Source organism: Lates calcarifer, linkage group LG1, assembly GCF_001640805.2.
Source record: "Lates calcarifer isolate ASB-BC8 linkage group LG1, TLL_Latcal_v3, whole genome shotgun sequence".
Taxonomy (NCBI): Eukaryota; Metazoa; Chordata; class Actinopteri; family Centropomidae; genus Lates; species Lates calcarifer.
In genome coordinates, this window is record NC_066833.1 from 2,679,787 (window position 1) to 2,696,037 (window position 16,251).

The following is a 16,251-nucleotide window of genomic DNA, read 5'->3' on the forward strand; positions in this document are numbered from 1 at the left end:
TGGGGAGAGTGGCTGAAATGAACCAGAGGGGGGGGAGTGTGTTTTCTCATTTTGAGCACGCCTCTAGTTTGAGCGAAGCGTTCTCTGTGGGTCATACACACACACACACACACACACACACACACACACACACACACACACACACACACACACACACACCCCACACACACACACACACACACACACACACACACACACACACACACACACACACACAATGACTGACACTAAAATCACTCAAAATTTGAAAAAGGATTTGAATTGAGATACTCGAGCGAACCACTGCCCACAGACAGAGACGCACTGACACTGAGACACTGTACTGTACTGTGTTATCATGGAGGGAAAATGTTCCTCCAACTTATTCCTGAGTAATTAGAACAGTTTTTACAATCAGAGAAATGAAGCGTAGAGAAGCAGAACTGTGACATTGAAATTGATCCAGCTGTGGAGGGGAAACTGAACCGTTAGTAAAGAGTTTTTCTCTTTAAGACCGTATGCTCTTTATTCGACAGTGTACTATTCAAATTCTATGGATTTTCATCAGGAAAACAATCAGCAGCTATTTTGATGAAATGTTGAGTTTCAACCATAAATACCAAACATTCCCTTGTTTCAGTGTGAGGATTGGCTGTTTTACTTTGTCATAATGTCACTGTAAATTTACTATCTTTGGGATTTGTACTGTTGGTTGGACATAACGAGTAATCTGATTATGCTACCAGTTTCCCTTTAGATCAAATAATCAATTGATGAATCAGGAAAAATAATCAGCAGATTCACAAATAACTCACAAATAACTAAATAACTAAAATAAGCACTGATGGATTTTGGTTTTTTGGTTTGGAATGTGAGTGTGACCCTTCAGGAGACAATTGAGATGATAATTGTTGGAGGTGATGGTTGAAATAGAGCCGCAATGATTAATTAACATCAAATAATGATTAGTCAAATTAACAATAAATTAACGGGCAACTGTTCTGACGATTGATTCATTGTTTTAATGACTGCAATGATGGAAATGTTAGCATTTGCTGCTCTTCTTCGTCATATGCAGTACTTCAGGTAAATATCTATTATTTTACAGAAAAAAAGATTCATCTTGATTGATACCAAGAACTTTTCATCACGGTGTCGTGGGACATCCCTGACGCCACTTCACAGTTTGTGTCGCACTACAAGACCCATTCACTGGTAAAAACATTGTGTCACAATGTTGGGCTGAATTTGTGTTGTCTGAACTGGGCCTTACACCTGGCATCGGAGTTCTGGCAGTGTGTAAACAGAGGAACTGGATAAGGAGCTGTATAAAGACAGAATAACTGAGATATCACTCCAATAAACAGGAGTTGCAGGGAAAAACACACACAAACACACCGTGGATATGTAAACAGTGCAGCTGTATCATCTCGTGCCCCTCTGAACTCACAGGCTGGCTATCACTCACATATAGATAATGAGCCTAAGCCAGTGATTCAGCAGGGACACAGAGCAGGAGAGCAGCCGACTGACAGAGATAGGACTGTATAGGCTATGATGACTAATACTGGAGGACAATGCTAAGGAGAGAAATAGTAATCCACGAGCTGGGAGCTGACTGTGGCCATATTATATGCATTATGAGTCTCTTGGAAAAGGCAATAAAATTCACATAAAAGGAAGCACTGCAATTGAACTCTGTGAATATCACATAAAAACCATTAAACTCACAACTGGGGAGGCCGCCGAGGGAATTGTGTTTTGCATTGTTTATTTGTGAATGCAGAGAGTGTGACAGTGGAGAGACATGAGCTGCAGCTCTGAATGCAACAACGCCTTGTTTGAGTATTTTTCCCCCCTAGAAACCAGGCTGACTCTGCTCATTATAGGAGCTGGTTAGAAAACTGGCTGGCACAGTAGCTACCTGCAGCCTGCAGCAGACACACAATTACCAAAGACTGACGTGCAATCACACAAGTACCGCACTGACATGAGCAAACACATTGACCTTTTCACACAGACACACACGTACAGTCAAATATCTACAGACAAAGCCACTGTGGGGGTGACATACTGAAGGGAAAAGCAGGGAAATGTCCTACATGTTAATTCTGCTGTGTAAAAGGAAATCTCATATTTGACATCTGGATTCCTCATCGTGCAAACTACAGGCTGGCTGTCAGTCCACTGCTGGTTTCAATCAGAGCACTCAAGCTACTCGCACACATACACTGCAAACCTGAAATTTTCTCCACATTACCCAGTGGAGCTGTGTGTGAACACAAATGTCTGAATCAGCTGGACTGGACAAAACAGACTTTACCCTGCCTGATCCCTGGTACAAAGTCTGTGTAATGTCCGAGTGGCTCGATGTGTGAATAGAGCAGCTCACTGTCCAGAGAATTCACAGCAAGCGAGGGGGCGTGTTGATGACACTGGCTTCTGCACGTTCTAGCTGCAGCTTCAACCCTCACCTAAACCAAACCGAGCATTTCCTGTAGGTGAGGACGCGTCTCACACGGATGTTCTCTGACTGTGTGCTGTGTGTCCTTCAATCAGTGTCAGGACAAGTCCAACCATACACACCGCTGCCAAATGAACTGTTTCTACAGAAGCACAGGACAACAGAGGAACGAAGACATGGAGATATTCTGGTAGAAACGCACTGATGCGAAACACCTCATTACTGGATCTGTACTCCTGAACTCAGGCTCATTTATTCATGTTTGGGAGGCAGCAGATTCTGAGCAGTGAGTTCAACACACACCAACAGACACCAATCACAGAGAAAGAGAGAAGCAGCAGCAACAACTTAGACCTGCAGACGTGGACGTGATGATGCTGCAACACACGAGCAAAGGAAGTAAGAGCTCCTGTAATTTTAACATGTTCAGCAGAGCAGGCGATGACTGATACAACTCAAGTTCCTCTTCCTTTTACAGCTGCTGTTTTGTTCCTGTGTTTCTGAGGGTTTGCACTAAAGACATGTCTCTGAGATTTTACCATCCATTAGGTAAACATAAGAATTTGAACGTTAAATTAAAAATGAAAGATGATAATGTTACACTAGCCACCAGTAGATAATGAACACAAATGTAACTCAGCATTTGGCTGTAAACCCCCCAAACGTCTGATTTAACGACTGTGTGATTTAAGTTTAATGAACCCCCAAGTGTTGACTGACTCCATCAGGGCTACAGCTAACTATTATTTTTGCTGTCAATTAATCTGCCAGTTAGTTTCTCAATTAATCAATTCATTAGTTAGTTTATAAAAAGTCAGAGGATGATGAAAAACGGGAGTCTCAGAGTCCAAAGTCTTGTCTTCAAATGTCAAAGGTAAAAAACCCAAAACATTTAATTAAAATGTAGAGAAAATGTGTAATTACTCATCTGTGAAAACAGCAGGTTCTGCTTGAAAAATTACTTTGATGATTCAATTTATCAACTCAAGACACAAATTATTTAGAGTGGCATCTAATCTGCCAAATATTTTCTCTATTAATCCATTAATGATTTAATCTATGAAATGTCAGATAATAATAGAAAATCATATTTCTGAAGTCCATGCAAACATCTTCAAGCATCTTATTTTATTTGTTTGTTTGATTTTATTAGAAAAATGGCATTAATGAGGAATCGGTTTTAAAAATATTTGACAGCTAATCTCTTTTTTGACTTATCCTTTTATCTTAGAATTATTATTATTATTTTTTTTTATCTTTAAGCTAATGAAGTTAATTAATATTCCTTATTGCTCTTCTTCCAAGTAGAATATTGTTGGGACGTCCAAAGTAACCAGAAGCTCAGTCTGGAGAACCTGGGAAACACAACAACATGCACTCCTCAAGTCTTTAGTGAAAAATATGCTGCAAAGACCCAAATTTACATAAATGTCACGGGTCTGAAATACATAACATCTATTAAAATATGGATTCATGCATATATGGGGAGACAGTACCAATTTCCAGCAGCTGTTAAGTTCTTTTCCTGTGGTTATCAAACTCCAGCAGGTGTTGATCTGCAATTCTAAATGCTGCTGTTACTTTTCTTGACTGTGTTGGACTGGAACCTGCTGGTGGGGCAGTTCTGGCACCAGCAACACTATGTCTTTCTTGATGTTGATAATCACGTCTCTGCAATGAACAGAAAGTCAGAAATACCTTGACGTCTCGGTGGATGACGTTGTTGTCGTGGCAGTAGCGTAGCGCCTCGAGGATCTGCCTCATGTAGTGACTGAGGAAACAATGTCACAGCAAAGTGTTTGATTACACTGAAGTCATGGCTGTAAAAATCAACACAGGGCATCTTAAAGAAGGAAAATCTAATTCAGAAAACTCACCTGGCTACGGCTTCGCTGTAGACAAAGCCAGCATCCGCCCTCTTCACAATCTCAAAACACAGGTCTGCTCCATCCATACTAATAGAGATTGAAAAGAGAGGATAAGTGTGGCATAAATGTCAGGGCGGGAGGAAAAGGTCACTCTTATTAAAACTTCTCTCTGTGATTGGTTGTGGAGGTGAAGAAGCTGTAATTATGTCTGGTGGCTGCGGGCTGAGGTAGAAACAGCTGTATCACCGCGGCTGCCAAGACTGAAGCTGATGTGATGCTGACAGCAGGAGGAGGCCGCAGAGTCAGAGGTGATGAGTTATTCTTAAACACAACTTAAGTCTGAGCCACTTGTTATCTCTGAGGCCACTTTCAAACATACTTGAGAGGGCGAGTTTGACTTTCCAAGAAGATAATTACCTAGAAATCGGATATATTGATTGTCTGATTAGTAAAATACTCAGATGGAGAGGCCCGTAATGAAACCCAGTTCTTTTTTTAAAGAAAGTCAGTGTACTTCTACAGATACTCCTCTAGAGGGAGCATATTTTGTAGGTGCATTCAAAGTAACATCAGGAAAGTTATTTTGTATTCTGCTGATATAAAAAGGAATTTGACACAACACACACACTACATAAAAAAAATCCATGTGTTACCTGAGACTAAATCCAGTGTTTCTGCAGGGTTCACCTCAACCTAAATTTAAGACTACGATCTGATTAATGCCACATAGAAAACAATTCAATACCGATTTCACAGCCAAAGAACAAAAAACTCCACTGGTTTTTATTGCTATTTCCCACACCTTTCATGCACTTCCTTCCTAATAATAGAATAATTTGATCATTAAACACAACCTAGACCTAGATAAGAGGCAGAAATAAATCACTAAGTTATCTAAGGTCCATATACAAATTGTACATAAAGGTAAATTACCAAATAAAATCTTTTAATAAACTGGAGTTTTGAAAGCCATGAGCAAACTTGTTCTCCTCAGAGAGATGAGAATGTTTGAGCTCACATAACACAACATTAACTGAGTCTTCAGGAGGAGAAGCTGTCGCTGTAATGGTGAGGTTTAATGCAGAGTCATTTACAGTAAAGATATGGTGCTAACAATGACAGGCTCTCGGCCCAGTTAAAACCAGGTTTTAGCCAGAGGTGACAGCGAGCCGCGCGATCAATGAGCTGCTGGGGACGAGCACTTAAGCACACTGCCTCTGCCCTGCTTTAGCTGGATGTTTACAACAACACACACACACACACACATACACACAGTGGATTCAGTGACAATCCTCAGATACACACACTCACACTTAATTGTGACCCAGTCATTTAGCTACAGCCGATTCTGTCTCTCATAATTGCTCTGTTCCCATTCTTCCAGCCAATTACTGAAACCTACTCTTTATTGTCACTAAGCCTCTGCACCAATTAAACAGGGCTGTTGTGTAGGACTGGGCTGCAGCACATCCATATTTTCTCCTCTCCTATCACCGCACCGCGCTCGAGTTTTAGCCTGCTTGATTAGCCAGGAGAGAGGCCTGGGAGATAGGGAGACATATGAAGCCGTCTGGATTTATCTACCGTGTTTACTCAGTTATCTGTTCTGCTCTCAAAGGGCCGCACCGCCCGCGGAACGTCTCAGATCTACCTGCATCCACATGTGTGCATTAATGTGTGTGTATGTGTGTGTGTGTGTGTGTGTGTGTGAAACAGCAGCTTGTGCACAAATGAGCTCCAAAACCCATGAAAATCCCTTTAAATGGAGCTCACTTGCATTTCCTTGAAAGTTGTCTCCACGGCGCTGAGCCGTATGACAGGACTGTGTGCTGAAACCCGAGCACTTGCCTGTTCAGCGATAACAGAATTAAATGATAAAGGAATTAGTTCTGGAAGAAGAGGAGAGATGAAGATACAGAGGAGGCTGGGAGGAGCTCGGAGAAGGCGCAGCTTTGAGAAAAGCTGGAGGTAGCAGGAGTGTGAAATCTTAAGCTCATCTCTTCCCCTTCACACATACAGTATACTACTGCACTCACCCTCTGAGCATGCCCCCCTCTGTCTCCCCACCTTCCTTTTTTCTTACTCCACCCCCATCCTCAGCTAACAAGCCTTCTCATATCAGTGCTGATTATATAAAACCACCGCAGGGTTTGCTTTCTCTCTGTCCTGCTAATGCTGCAACCACTGTCATCCTTTTCTCTGTATGTCCTCTCTCCCAGCACCACTTCAGCTTCACACTCCTCCCATTGTGACACCCCCCACCCCCACCATCTCCTACAGCCAGGTTCAATCATTTCCTTTCACCCACATGTGTCGGTGTGAAGGTTTCAATGTCATTTGTTCAGTCATGTTGAGTGGTATCCTGGCTGAGACTTACAACTCAAACACCATGTAGAGCATCCCATCTGAGCTGTACGTCTCCAGCAGCTCCACAATGTGGGGGTGTTTCAGCATGTGGCAGATGCTGGCCTCCCTCTTCAGATCTGAAAACACAGAGAGACAGAGAGAGAAAGGATTAACATGTATGGCAGCAGGACAAGTATACAACTCTGATTATTCTACAACTGAGGACAGAGAGAAACCTGTTTTAAGTCGTGAAAGACGACGTCACACACAGTTCAGCTCTAACCACTGACCACTGACAGATGAAGTGAATAACACTGAAACTCCAAACTCCCCAGATCCCAATCTGTCAATGTCCCAGTCCCAGACACCACAGGACACCCTCAGAGGTCCTGTGTCCATGCCCCAATGGGACCTACACAATATTAGACAGGTCCCACAGATGCTGGATCAAATTGGGATCTGGGGAGTTTGGTGGTATTCAATATTCAAATGCTTTGTTTTTGTTTGTTTTTTTTACTAATTATTCTATATACAAAAATGGCAAATAGATCATAAATAAGAAACTATCATCTAACATGCTTCTACATGAATTATTATGAGTTATTCCAAACAAGGACATTTGATTGTAGCGATAGTTTACGGCACTAGCACTGACACTGTAACGGTGACACGTGACCATGAGATAGACTTAGATGTTACAACTATGCTAGCAAATTCTCAAATTTGAAAAGACGATCCCCAAAGAGTCGAGTCCCAGATATGACAAAGGAAACTGACAAATCACAGCTCTACAGTGAGTTTGGTAAATTACCTGAAAACCGTCAGTAACAGCTGCTAACATGTCCTGTTTTTCTCTTATGACTGATGTTTGTCTGACAGCTCTAATATTGGATGTAAAGTCACATAAAAAATGAGTTAAACCCATCCATCCATTATCTATACCACTTATCCATTAAGGGGCTGAATCCTATCCCAGCTGACATTGGGTGAGAGGCAGGGTACACCCTGTATGGATCACCAGTCCATCACAGGGCCGATAAACAGAAACAATTCACACCTAGAGTCATCAGTTAACCTGCATGTCTCTGGACTGTGGGAGGAAGCCGGAGTACCCGGAGAGAACCCATGCAGGCACAGGGAGAGCATGTAACTCCACACAGAACCCGGAGCCTCCTTGCTGTGAGGCGACAGTGCCCACCACTGCACCACTGTGCCGCCCAGTTAGTTAAATATGATCATTAAAATGTGAAATGACATTGAAAATGAATTGTGTGAAACTGTTACCCGCCTTAAACAAATCCGTACATGATGATTTTTGGCCGCTTTTGTTCATCGTTTCTTCTTTTTCCCCACACCAATCTAAACCTGCAGGTTTCTCTGCATTTCACACTTTCACTCTCTGCAGCTTAGCTCTGACCGTTAGCAGAGAAGAAAGTGTAAAAAATGCACAGCGCAGCATAAAGGTCGTACTCCTGAAAAAAACAAGATGATGACTCATCTGCAAGTGTCTCACATAAAAACTGTCAACAAGTCTCTGCTCTTCTTTCATTCAAGTGCAGTTTGTTTACATCCATCCCATTATCACAGATCCTCTTACTGCTGCCTGACAATAAGCATCTACCACTTTAATTGGCTCCTAATGAAGGGGAGGGTTAATGGAGGGGGTTAGTGAAGCTGAAACTGAACAATGCGAGCTGGCTGTTTGGAGGAATCACTGGGGAGAGAGGACAGACACAGCTAGCCACACAAAGCCCCTTTTCTCATGAGACAAAAAGCAGGAAGAAACTGCACATTTAATTTTGTTAGGATAAAAAACAGTGGAAACTACATATCAGTTGATAAAACCAGAGTGTTGACAAGACTGAAATGTTCCATCAGAGCATGTGGTGCAGCATGAGTCTGGATCACAAAGCCTTTAAATGAAACATTTACCCACATGGTGGCTGTTGAGGAGCTGCAGTGTAGTGGAGCACTGCAGTGAAACTTTGATAACCTACCATTGTTTTAAGTTCACCAACTGTGCGTATACACTTTTTTGCTCTGGACAAACATTCATGTGTTCTGTTCTGCATCTGTTTCCTTAATCACCATTAATATTTCCCACCAGCTGCCGTTAAGAAGAATTTAAATTCTTTGATTAAGTAAAAATCATCAAGGGATAACTCTTGTATTTTTGGGCCTGGGCCTTATTTTCCCATGTTTCTATATGTAAATATTCAATATGACAAAAATCTTTGGAGTATTGAGCAAGAACAGTGAACTGAACTGCTGCTGCGATGTAATCCAGTGGACAACTGTCTACATCAAAGTACATCCCATTGTCTGACAACATGATGATAGGATTCCTACAGAGACAGAGCTTTTTATCAAAGAGTCAGATCCTTTAGTTTAACCAGAAACATCTCTATATTTCACTACCAGACTCCATTGACAAAAACAGGGATTTAACCAGGAGCTGCTGGAATACCACTGCCTCCATCTGTTAGTGTGTCTGTGTTACTGTGTGACTTTCAGTGGTGGAAGAAGTAATCAGATACTTTATATGAGTAAAAGAACCACACAGTAACACAAACACACTCATTGATCAAGGCAGTGGTATTCCAGCAGCTCCTGTTTTCTACTCTGTAAAACTGCTGGAGTTTCTTAGACCAATAGTCCAAACCCCAAATATATTCTGTTTATACGTGTAGCAGGAGCTGGAGCCACTGATTTTATTTTTTGCTTAAAAATGACTTTACAACAGATACAATTACAACAGATTAATCTCATGTCACTCAACTAATTAATCAAATACTCGACTAATCATCTCAGCTCTATTTCATTCAGTATCTAAAAACACTAGCTCAGGTAGATGCCTCCTCATTAATGCAGCACCTAATAAGTTATTGAGAAGTTTTCCATGCAAACAGTCTGGATTTGATGAACAATATGGATTCGCCTTCAGTATAAGCATCTGAACATGACCTCTTCCATCTGCGTCGCTTTCATCCTTCCATTCAGTCTCTCAGTCCTTTGATCCATTCATTCACACTTTCCACAAAGCAGGTCCTTGCTCCTTCTCCTCATGGCAGCTGTTGCTCTGACAGGTTTCGAAGGTTGACGCCAGCCAGAGAAATGTCCATCACACACACAACCACACAACTTTCTGCTCGAGCACAATCTCATTTGCTGGGACTGCGTCACCAAGCACACTTGACTTTATTATTATTCATTTTTAATATCCACCTCGCATGCTGAAATAGCCAGGCTGTGCCAAACTATACATACTCACTGCACAGTCTATGGAAGCTGAATATCCTCCTCTATACCCTGCTGACTGCTGACTGCTGCTGGAGGCGATTTATGGACAGGAACACTGAGTGAAACATGAGAGTAAGTATATGTTTCCTCACTGATGTGACAGAGCAGCACGCAATCACACGCATGCACACACATACAATGAAAAGTTACTGTAATGCTCTGCTACGTATGCAGTGACATTTAATTAAGCTACAATTTGAAGCCACAAGCCACTCGTGCCGCTGTGAGAGCCTTGGCACTAACATTACACTAATCCTCCGAGGACAAGGCACAAGGCGTGGGCTAACGCTAACACGATGCTAATGCTACTAAAGCTGGGATAAGTGGCTACCTTAAGGGCATTGCAGCCTGCCACATTTAATGTCATCTGGTGAGCCTGCTGCTTATGCCCATCACTGTAACTGCTGGTGGAGATTACCAAAGATACTTTATGAAATGAGAAGTAGATTACCTCCCCAGTTTTACTGAGCTAAGAAAAACTGGTGCAGGGAAGTTGCTTTTATGGGACTGGACTGGCCAAAAGTGTGAGCAACGCAGAATTAACACCCACAAAATGAGAGATGGGGAAAGACAGAGGAGGAAGAGACAGGACAGCGGGATGTGCTGCATAAAACTGTATGCAACAACAAATTGCGCAAGGCTCTACATACACGCACAAATAAGTAACAGATTATACAGACACCAGGGACAGGGCTGTGAAAATATCGTCAAAGTTCAGGCATAGCACCAATAAAACTTTTAAACTTAACATTTCATTCATATCTGTTCAATCGAAGCTTCTTCCATGACTTCAGTAAATGTATATTTGTTTTAATCATGAATGTGCCTCATTTAAAATGTAACTCACGTTGCTGTTTTAGTAATCTACTGTATGAACTAAGAAACTCCAGACCTCTATCCACAGAGTGAATTTCATGTTGTTTTACAGGCACCATCAGAGCACCATCATGTCTGACTCCTCTGATGAAAGTAAAAGTCTCCTCCTCTCCTCCTCATGGTTTTTCATACAAGTTCAGTTACTAAAAGTTCATTGTGCTGGACAGCGTGATACATTAGCTCTGCCTTCACGCTCAGTCAGAGGCAGAATAAATCTTCTTCGTCCATGTTTAAAAGTGACTAATTTTCATGACAACATTACATGCAATTATGAATTTATTGTGAATTGTATGCAGGGCGGCATCAACAGTAGCTTTACGCATTAATATCAGCTTACTGCAGAACAGGGCCCCCTGCTGTGACAGTGCTGTTTACAGCAGAATTCCTGCTGGCAAATACTGATATGGAAAACTGGACAACATTAGTCACAGGGGATTGGTGCTGGAAATTCAGGCGTGGCAAGAAAACCCTCTGGAAGTCAATAAATCGTCTCCGCCACTTCTCCTCCATTATGATGGGTGTGTCAACACTCCAGCTCACTCATTGGCAAACTTTGCAGCACTTATTTGTTGTTTTGTATCAGTAATCCTGGAGACCAGAGACACTGAAAAGTAGGATCCCTGTCCACAAGGCGAATTCCCCTCCCCCATAAATGTTCAACTTTCAACCTCTCCTCCCTTTTCTGGCATCAAAGGTTAGCACACATCATCGCCATGCATCCCACAATGCCTTGCAAAGACATTCACTCAAAAAATGAACATGGGTGACATTTGCTTTTGCACTACCTTCAATGGATTAGTCCCATTAAAACCTCAATATGTAAGACCTGAGAATTTCAAACTGTTGCGCCTGTGTATACTTGTATAGAAACAATGATAAATCAACGGCTGTGCAAGAAAGGAAACTGACAGTGTCCATGGAAACGGCCAAATCCTGCACACAGAGGGAAATATAAAAAATATATTTCATCCGCCTCAAGCTTTATAGACACTGTCCTCCACAGCTTCCTGCAGAGCAACCGGACCTTCTGGACTAAAGTCAGGGAAAATGAGAAGAGACTTAGAGTCAGCGACAAAGTTAGAGCTGAGAGAAAAGAAAAAATAAATAGCAGCAGATAACAAGAGAGAATAGAGAGAGGGAAGAGGTGATAAACAGATGTGATCTCTACAGTGATCCCCGTTCCTCCTGCTGGGAGTCAAAGCCTACAGAGGAGGGAGGCCTTGCTATCACACAGAGCTGTAGGTGTGTGTGTGTTATGCTACTTTATGTGCAACAGCTGACACTGGTTTTACAGACAGTTAAGACAAGATGTCACAACAGTCTAACAGAAACAGTGAAAACCAGCACAAACACAGTGCTGTAATTTTTATGGCTATGAAGGAAGACAGGGGAGAAAGATGAAGGAGGTAAAGGGGGAGGGAAAAAGAAACAAAGAGCAGAGGGATACAGAGAAAGACACAGAGAAGGAAAGGAGAGGGTGAAGGAATCAGGGAGATTGGAAAACAGAGGAGGCGGAGGGATGTGAGTAGGCGATGGCACATGATGAATTTTGCTCATTCTCTGGCCAGCGTGTCTCCCTCATCCCCTCAGAGGACTGACCTATTCGTCAGACAGACCTCCGGACAGGCTGCAGAGAAACAAGCTGGTGTGTGTGTGTGTGTGTGTGTGTCTTTGTGTCAGGCCCCTGCTGGCCAATCCATTGCCAAGACACGAACCATTTGACCCACTTCCCCTGGTCTGAGCTGTGTGCAGGGTGTTTGCGTGCGTGCCTGTCTGATTACTGTGGTGCTGTGTTACAGCTGCCCGCTCAAGTGAAACTGCTCTGATTTCTACAGGCAACCAAAAAAAGAGGGGGAAAATAAAAACAAATCAACAATGAGAACAGCCAGCTGGCGTCTGCAGGGAGTGCATAGTTTGATGGATTTCTGAGCGCTACACAGGAGAGACTGTGATTAGATATAAATGACCAGGGAGTGTGTTGACCACGCAGCATACACACACACACACACATACACACATGCAGTCAAGCAGAAACCAGTGCACACGTGAACATAAACACCGGCAATGAAGAGAAATGGTACTGGTGCAGTGTTGAGACAAGCTACAATGAAAAACTTTGATTTAGTTTGAGTTTTCTGTGATACGTCAAGTCAGATATTCATCCCTACTTTTTATGAGAGGAGATGACAAAATACCCAGTTTCCACAGAGAGAACATTTAATCAAGATTCCTCTCTCTCTCACTCGCTGAGAGCCTCTGTCGACTGTGGAGAAGGAGTCTGGCCAACATGACTCAGAACAAGAGGAGGGTCAGAGCAGGAGGGACTACCATGAAGATGGATGCCCAGTAATTAACCACTCATCACAAAGATACCAGTATGAGTGGGACTGGTCAGTAGTATAGTGATTACAAAGGGTGAAAGATGGAATAAAGAGGTGGAGGAGCTCAACATTTGAGCTACATTGTGCTTTACTGAATAGATGCATTTATACCGGCCGATAAGTAACGAGACATTAAAGTAATGGAGAGACAAAAAAGGGGGGTTGACACCAAATAAGTGACAGCAGAAGTAGGAGGCATCTAAAATGAAATTGCTCTCTCTGTCTTCTTCGAGTGGACCATGGTAATGTCTGGCTTCGAAAGAACAAAAAGAGATTTAGCCTTTTCCTAGCTGTATTTGCATTTCACTGTGGATGCAGTGAAAAGGAGGAAAATCATCAGAAAGAATCATGGTCGACAGGGAGGAAAAGACTCACCAGGAAACCAGACTGTCACTAAAACTGTGCTTTCTCATCGTCTTTCTTTCTGCTCCTACTTCTCCTTAACACCCAATAACAAACAAGACCTTCAATTTTCTGTGACACGATTTCAAAAATCTGACTTTACAGCACGAGGACTGTGTGTGTGGTGTTTTGAGGGGGGATCACTGTATGACTGACTGAGCACTTTATGTGTGCTGTGTAGAATCTTAAGTAAACTGAGGAGATGCCCTGACGTGCCTGTCAGGCTGGATTACACACCCTCCATCAGTGAGACACAATTCTATAAGGTTAAGGAGGCTGCAGTGTAATGGGGCAGGTAAAGCTCCACTAAGAAACATTAATTATCTTCAACTCACAGCAGCTCTGTGAGGTGACACAGACAGTCATCAAAGCTTCTCCACCTGTAGTTAATGTCGGCATATGAGAAGAACCTTTCCTGTATTTATCAATTCACCTTGGAGGGTCTGTGATTTTCTTTGTATTTAATGCAGCATTCCCCAAAGTCTAAGTCTGTTTGAGACACTGGATAGTGATGAGCAGTATCAGCATCTTGCACATGGCTTGTCATTATTAGAGCTGCAATAATTAGTTGATGATCAATAAGTTAATCAACGGAAGATTAATCTGCTCTGAAAACGATTGATTGTCAGAACAGTTGCAAACATTTTCTGGTTCACAAATGTGATCATTAGATACTTTCTCTTACTCTGATAGTAAACTGAACAACTCTGGGTTTAGGACTGTTTACTTATGTGTTGTAGACAAAACAAATAATTGATTAATCAAGAAAATAATTGGCAGATTAAGTGCCATATCACTTTCACCTTCTATTATATTTGAAATCTTTGTGAAACTGTGCACAGGAGCTGAATATTCACACTGTCATAACCAGTTTAACTGTAAATGTACAGTCTCTGACCACATCAGACTGTGTGAAGTAGTTTGCCTTGAGGTCCAGCAGAGGGCAGGGTTAAAAAACAGCCTGACCTATTGGTGCCATATTGATCTATCAGTAAAGTGTGGCACTGTGGACTGTGCAGAGCCAAGGACAGAGGAGGTCAGTGTTGATGGGATAATCACAACACAGAGGTGAAGCAGTGTGTGGAGACATTTTGGTTTCTTCACCTCAGATGGTAAAATTAGCTACAAATAAAAGGATGTTTGTCGACTTTGTGAAACACAGTTGCCTTACTCTGCAACCTGAGGACTCACCTGCTGCTGCAGCCCACACTCATCCTCAGGACCCTCACCAGAGGACCGTTTAAAAAAATATTAATTTCAAAGTCACACCACAATCCAAATCTCAAAACATAGTGCAAGTGAATGGCACCACAAGGAAAAATATGCCACAGTGTAAGACACCCAACATGGACATGGGGTACTATATGTTTAAATTACTATGGCAAATTATGTGTTAAATCAAATTAATTCACACACAAGAGTCAATTTAGACAGATCCTCTATAAATGAGGCATATACAGTATACTAGTTTAACCTAATCAGATCTGAAGTACCACACACAGATTTCTTTTCAACTGCAGGACACTGAGTTTATGATCAAATCAAAATCAAACAATACTGAGAAATAACATGTTGCACATTGCACAGTTTCAAAGCTTGTCCTGATAATCAATCAATCACTATATCAAACCAAGCAAAATTCTTTATGGATGACATTTAAAACAGCAGTATGTCTGTGAGAGGAGGATGGATGTGTTCAGGCCCTGCTGAGTATAAAAACTAGAAGCAGGGAGGAAATACATGAATTACACTACAATTATACTCTTTGAAATATTAAACTGAACATCAGTCTTGACCGTGTCTCAGGGAAAACTGCTCTGCCTCTGGGGTGAAATGGGACATTTGGTTCATGCTGTTGTCTTCTATTTTTCTATTTTAACAGGTAGAACATAACACTCCAAACAGAGCAGTGGGGCAAAAGAGTCAAGTGTTGTTAATCCACTGCTTTCTAAAAATACCTGCTTGATATATATGGACTGTAGTTAACCTGTCCTCTCAGCAGACTGGCTCGGGTTCTCTCTCTCTCTAACAAAGTCCTGCGCTCCTCTCAATCTCTCTTCACCCGTCTCTGTTCATCTAATAGTTTCTGTCACCCCACCCTCCAAATATCTTTAATTCAATCTCTCCTCCTTTCTTGTTCGCTCCATCCCTCCCTCCTTCCTCTGCTGCTTCAGCCAGCGTGAGATATCTGATAAGGCCTCCGCCTGTTTCGTCTAGACGATACCCAGCAGACTCTCTCAGACACATAGCACCTATATAATTAAACTCTGTACAACACATGAAAAATATAAGGCTGAGTGGGGTTGCTTTGCAGTGCTTGTTTTTTGACCGACTGTACATTTATACATCACTTTAATAGTCTGTACATGTTTTAATGATTTAATGCTCTGCCTTCAACTGTTATTACTGTTATTATTTTGTAGTATTTTAGTCTGTTTATAACCAAAGTCCCTCTGGGAAAGTCTCTCCACTCGGCAGCCATCTTAGCAACATCCTCATGCAGATTTCCCACCTAAAAAAGCTCCTATCTAAATGACTGGGGAGAGAGCCATAACTTCATATGCATGAAGACTACATGTACAGAATCACCAGTCAAATCTGAAACTAAGTTTTAACATGCTTATATCCACAGGTT

The 16,251-nt window shown here is 42.0% G+C and overlaps 1 protein-coding gene across 1 annotated transcript in view; it reads right to left on the reverse strand.

The window, feature by feature from the left end:
- caska (calcium/calmodulin-dependent serine protein kinase a) overlaps positions 1–16,251 on the reverse strand; it is a 122,418-nt gene that overhangs the window by 58,123 nt on the left and 48,044 nt on the right. Inside the window, 3 exon segments of the mRNA XM_051076040.1 lie at positions 4,142–4,214; positions 4,321–4,398; positions 6,689–6,794. Coding sequence (XP_050931997.1) covers positions 4,142–4,214; positions 4,321–4,398; positions 6,689–6,794 — 257 coding nt within the window.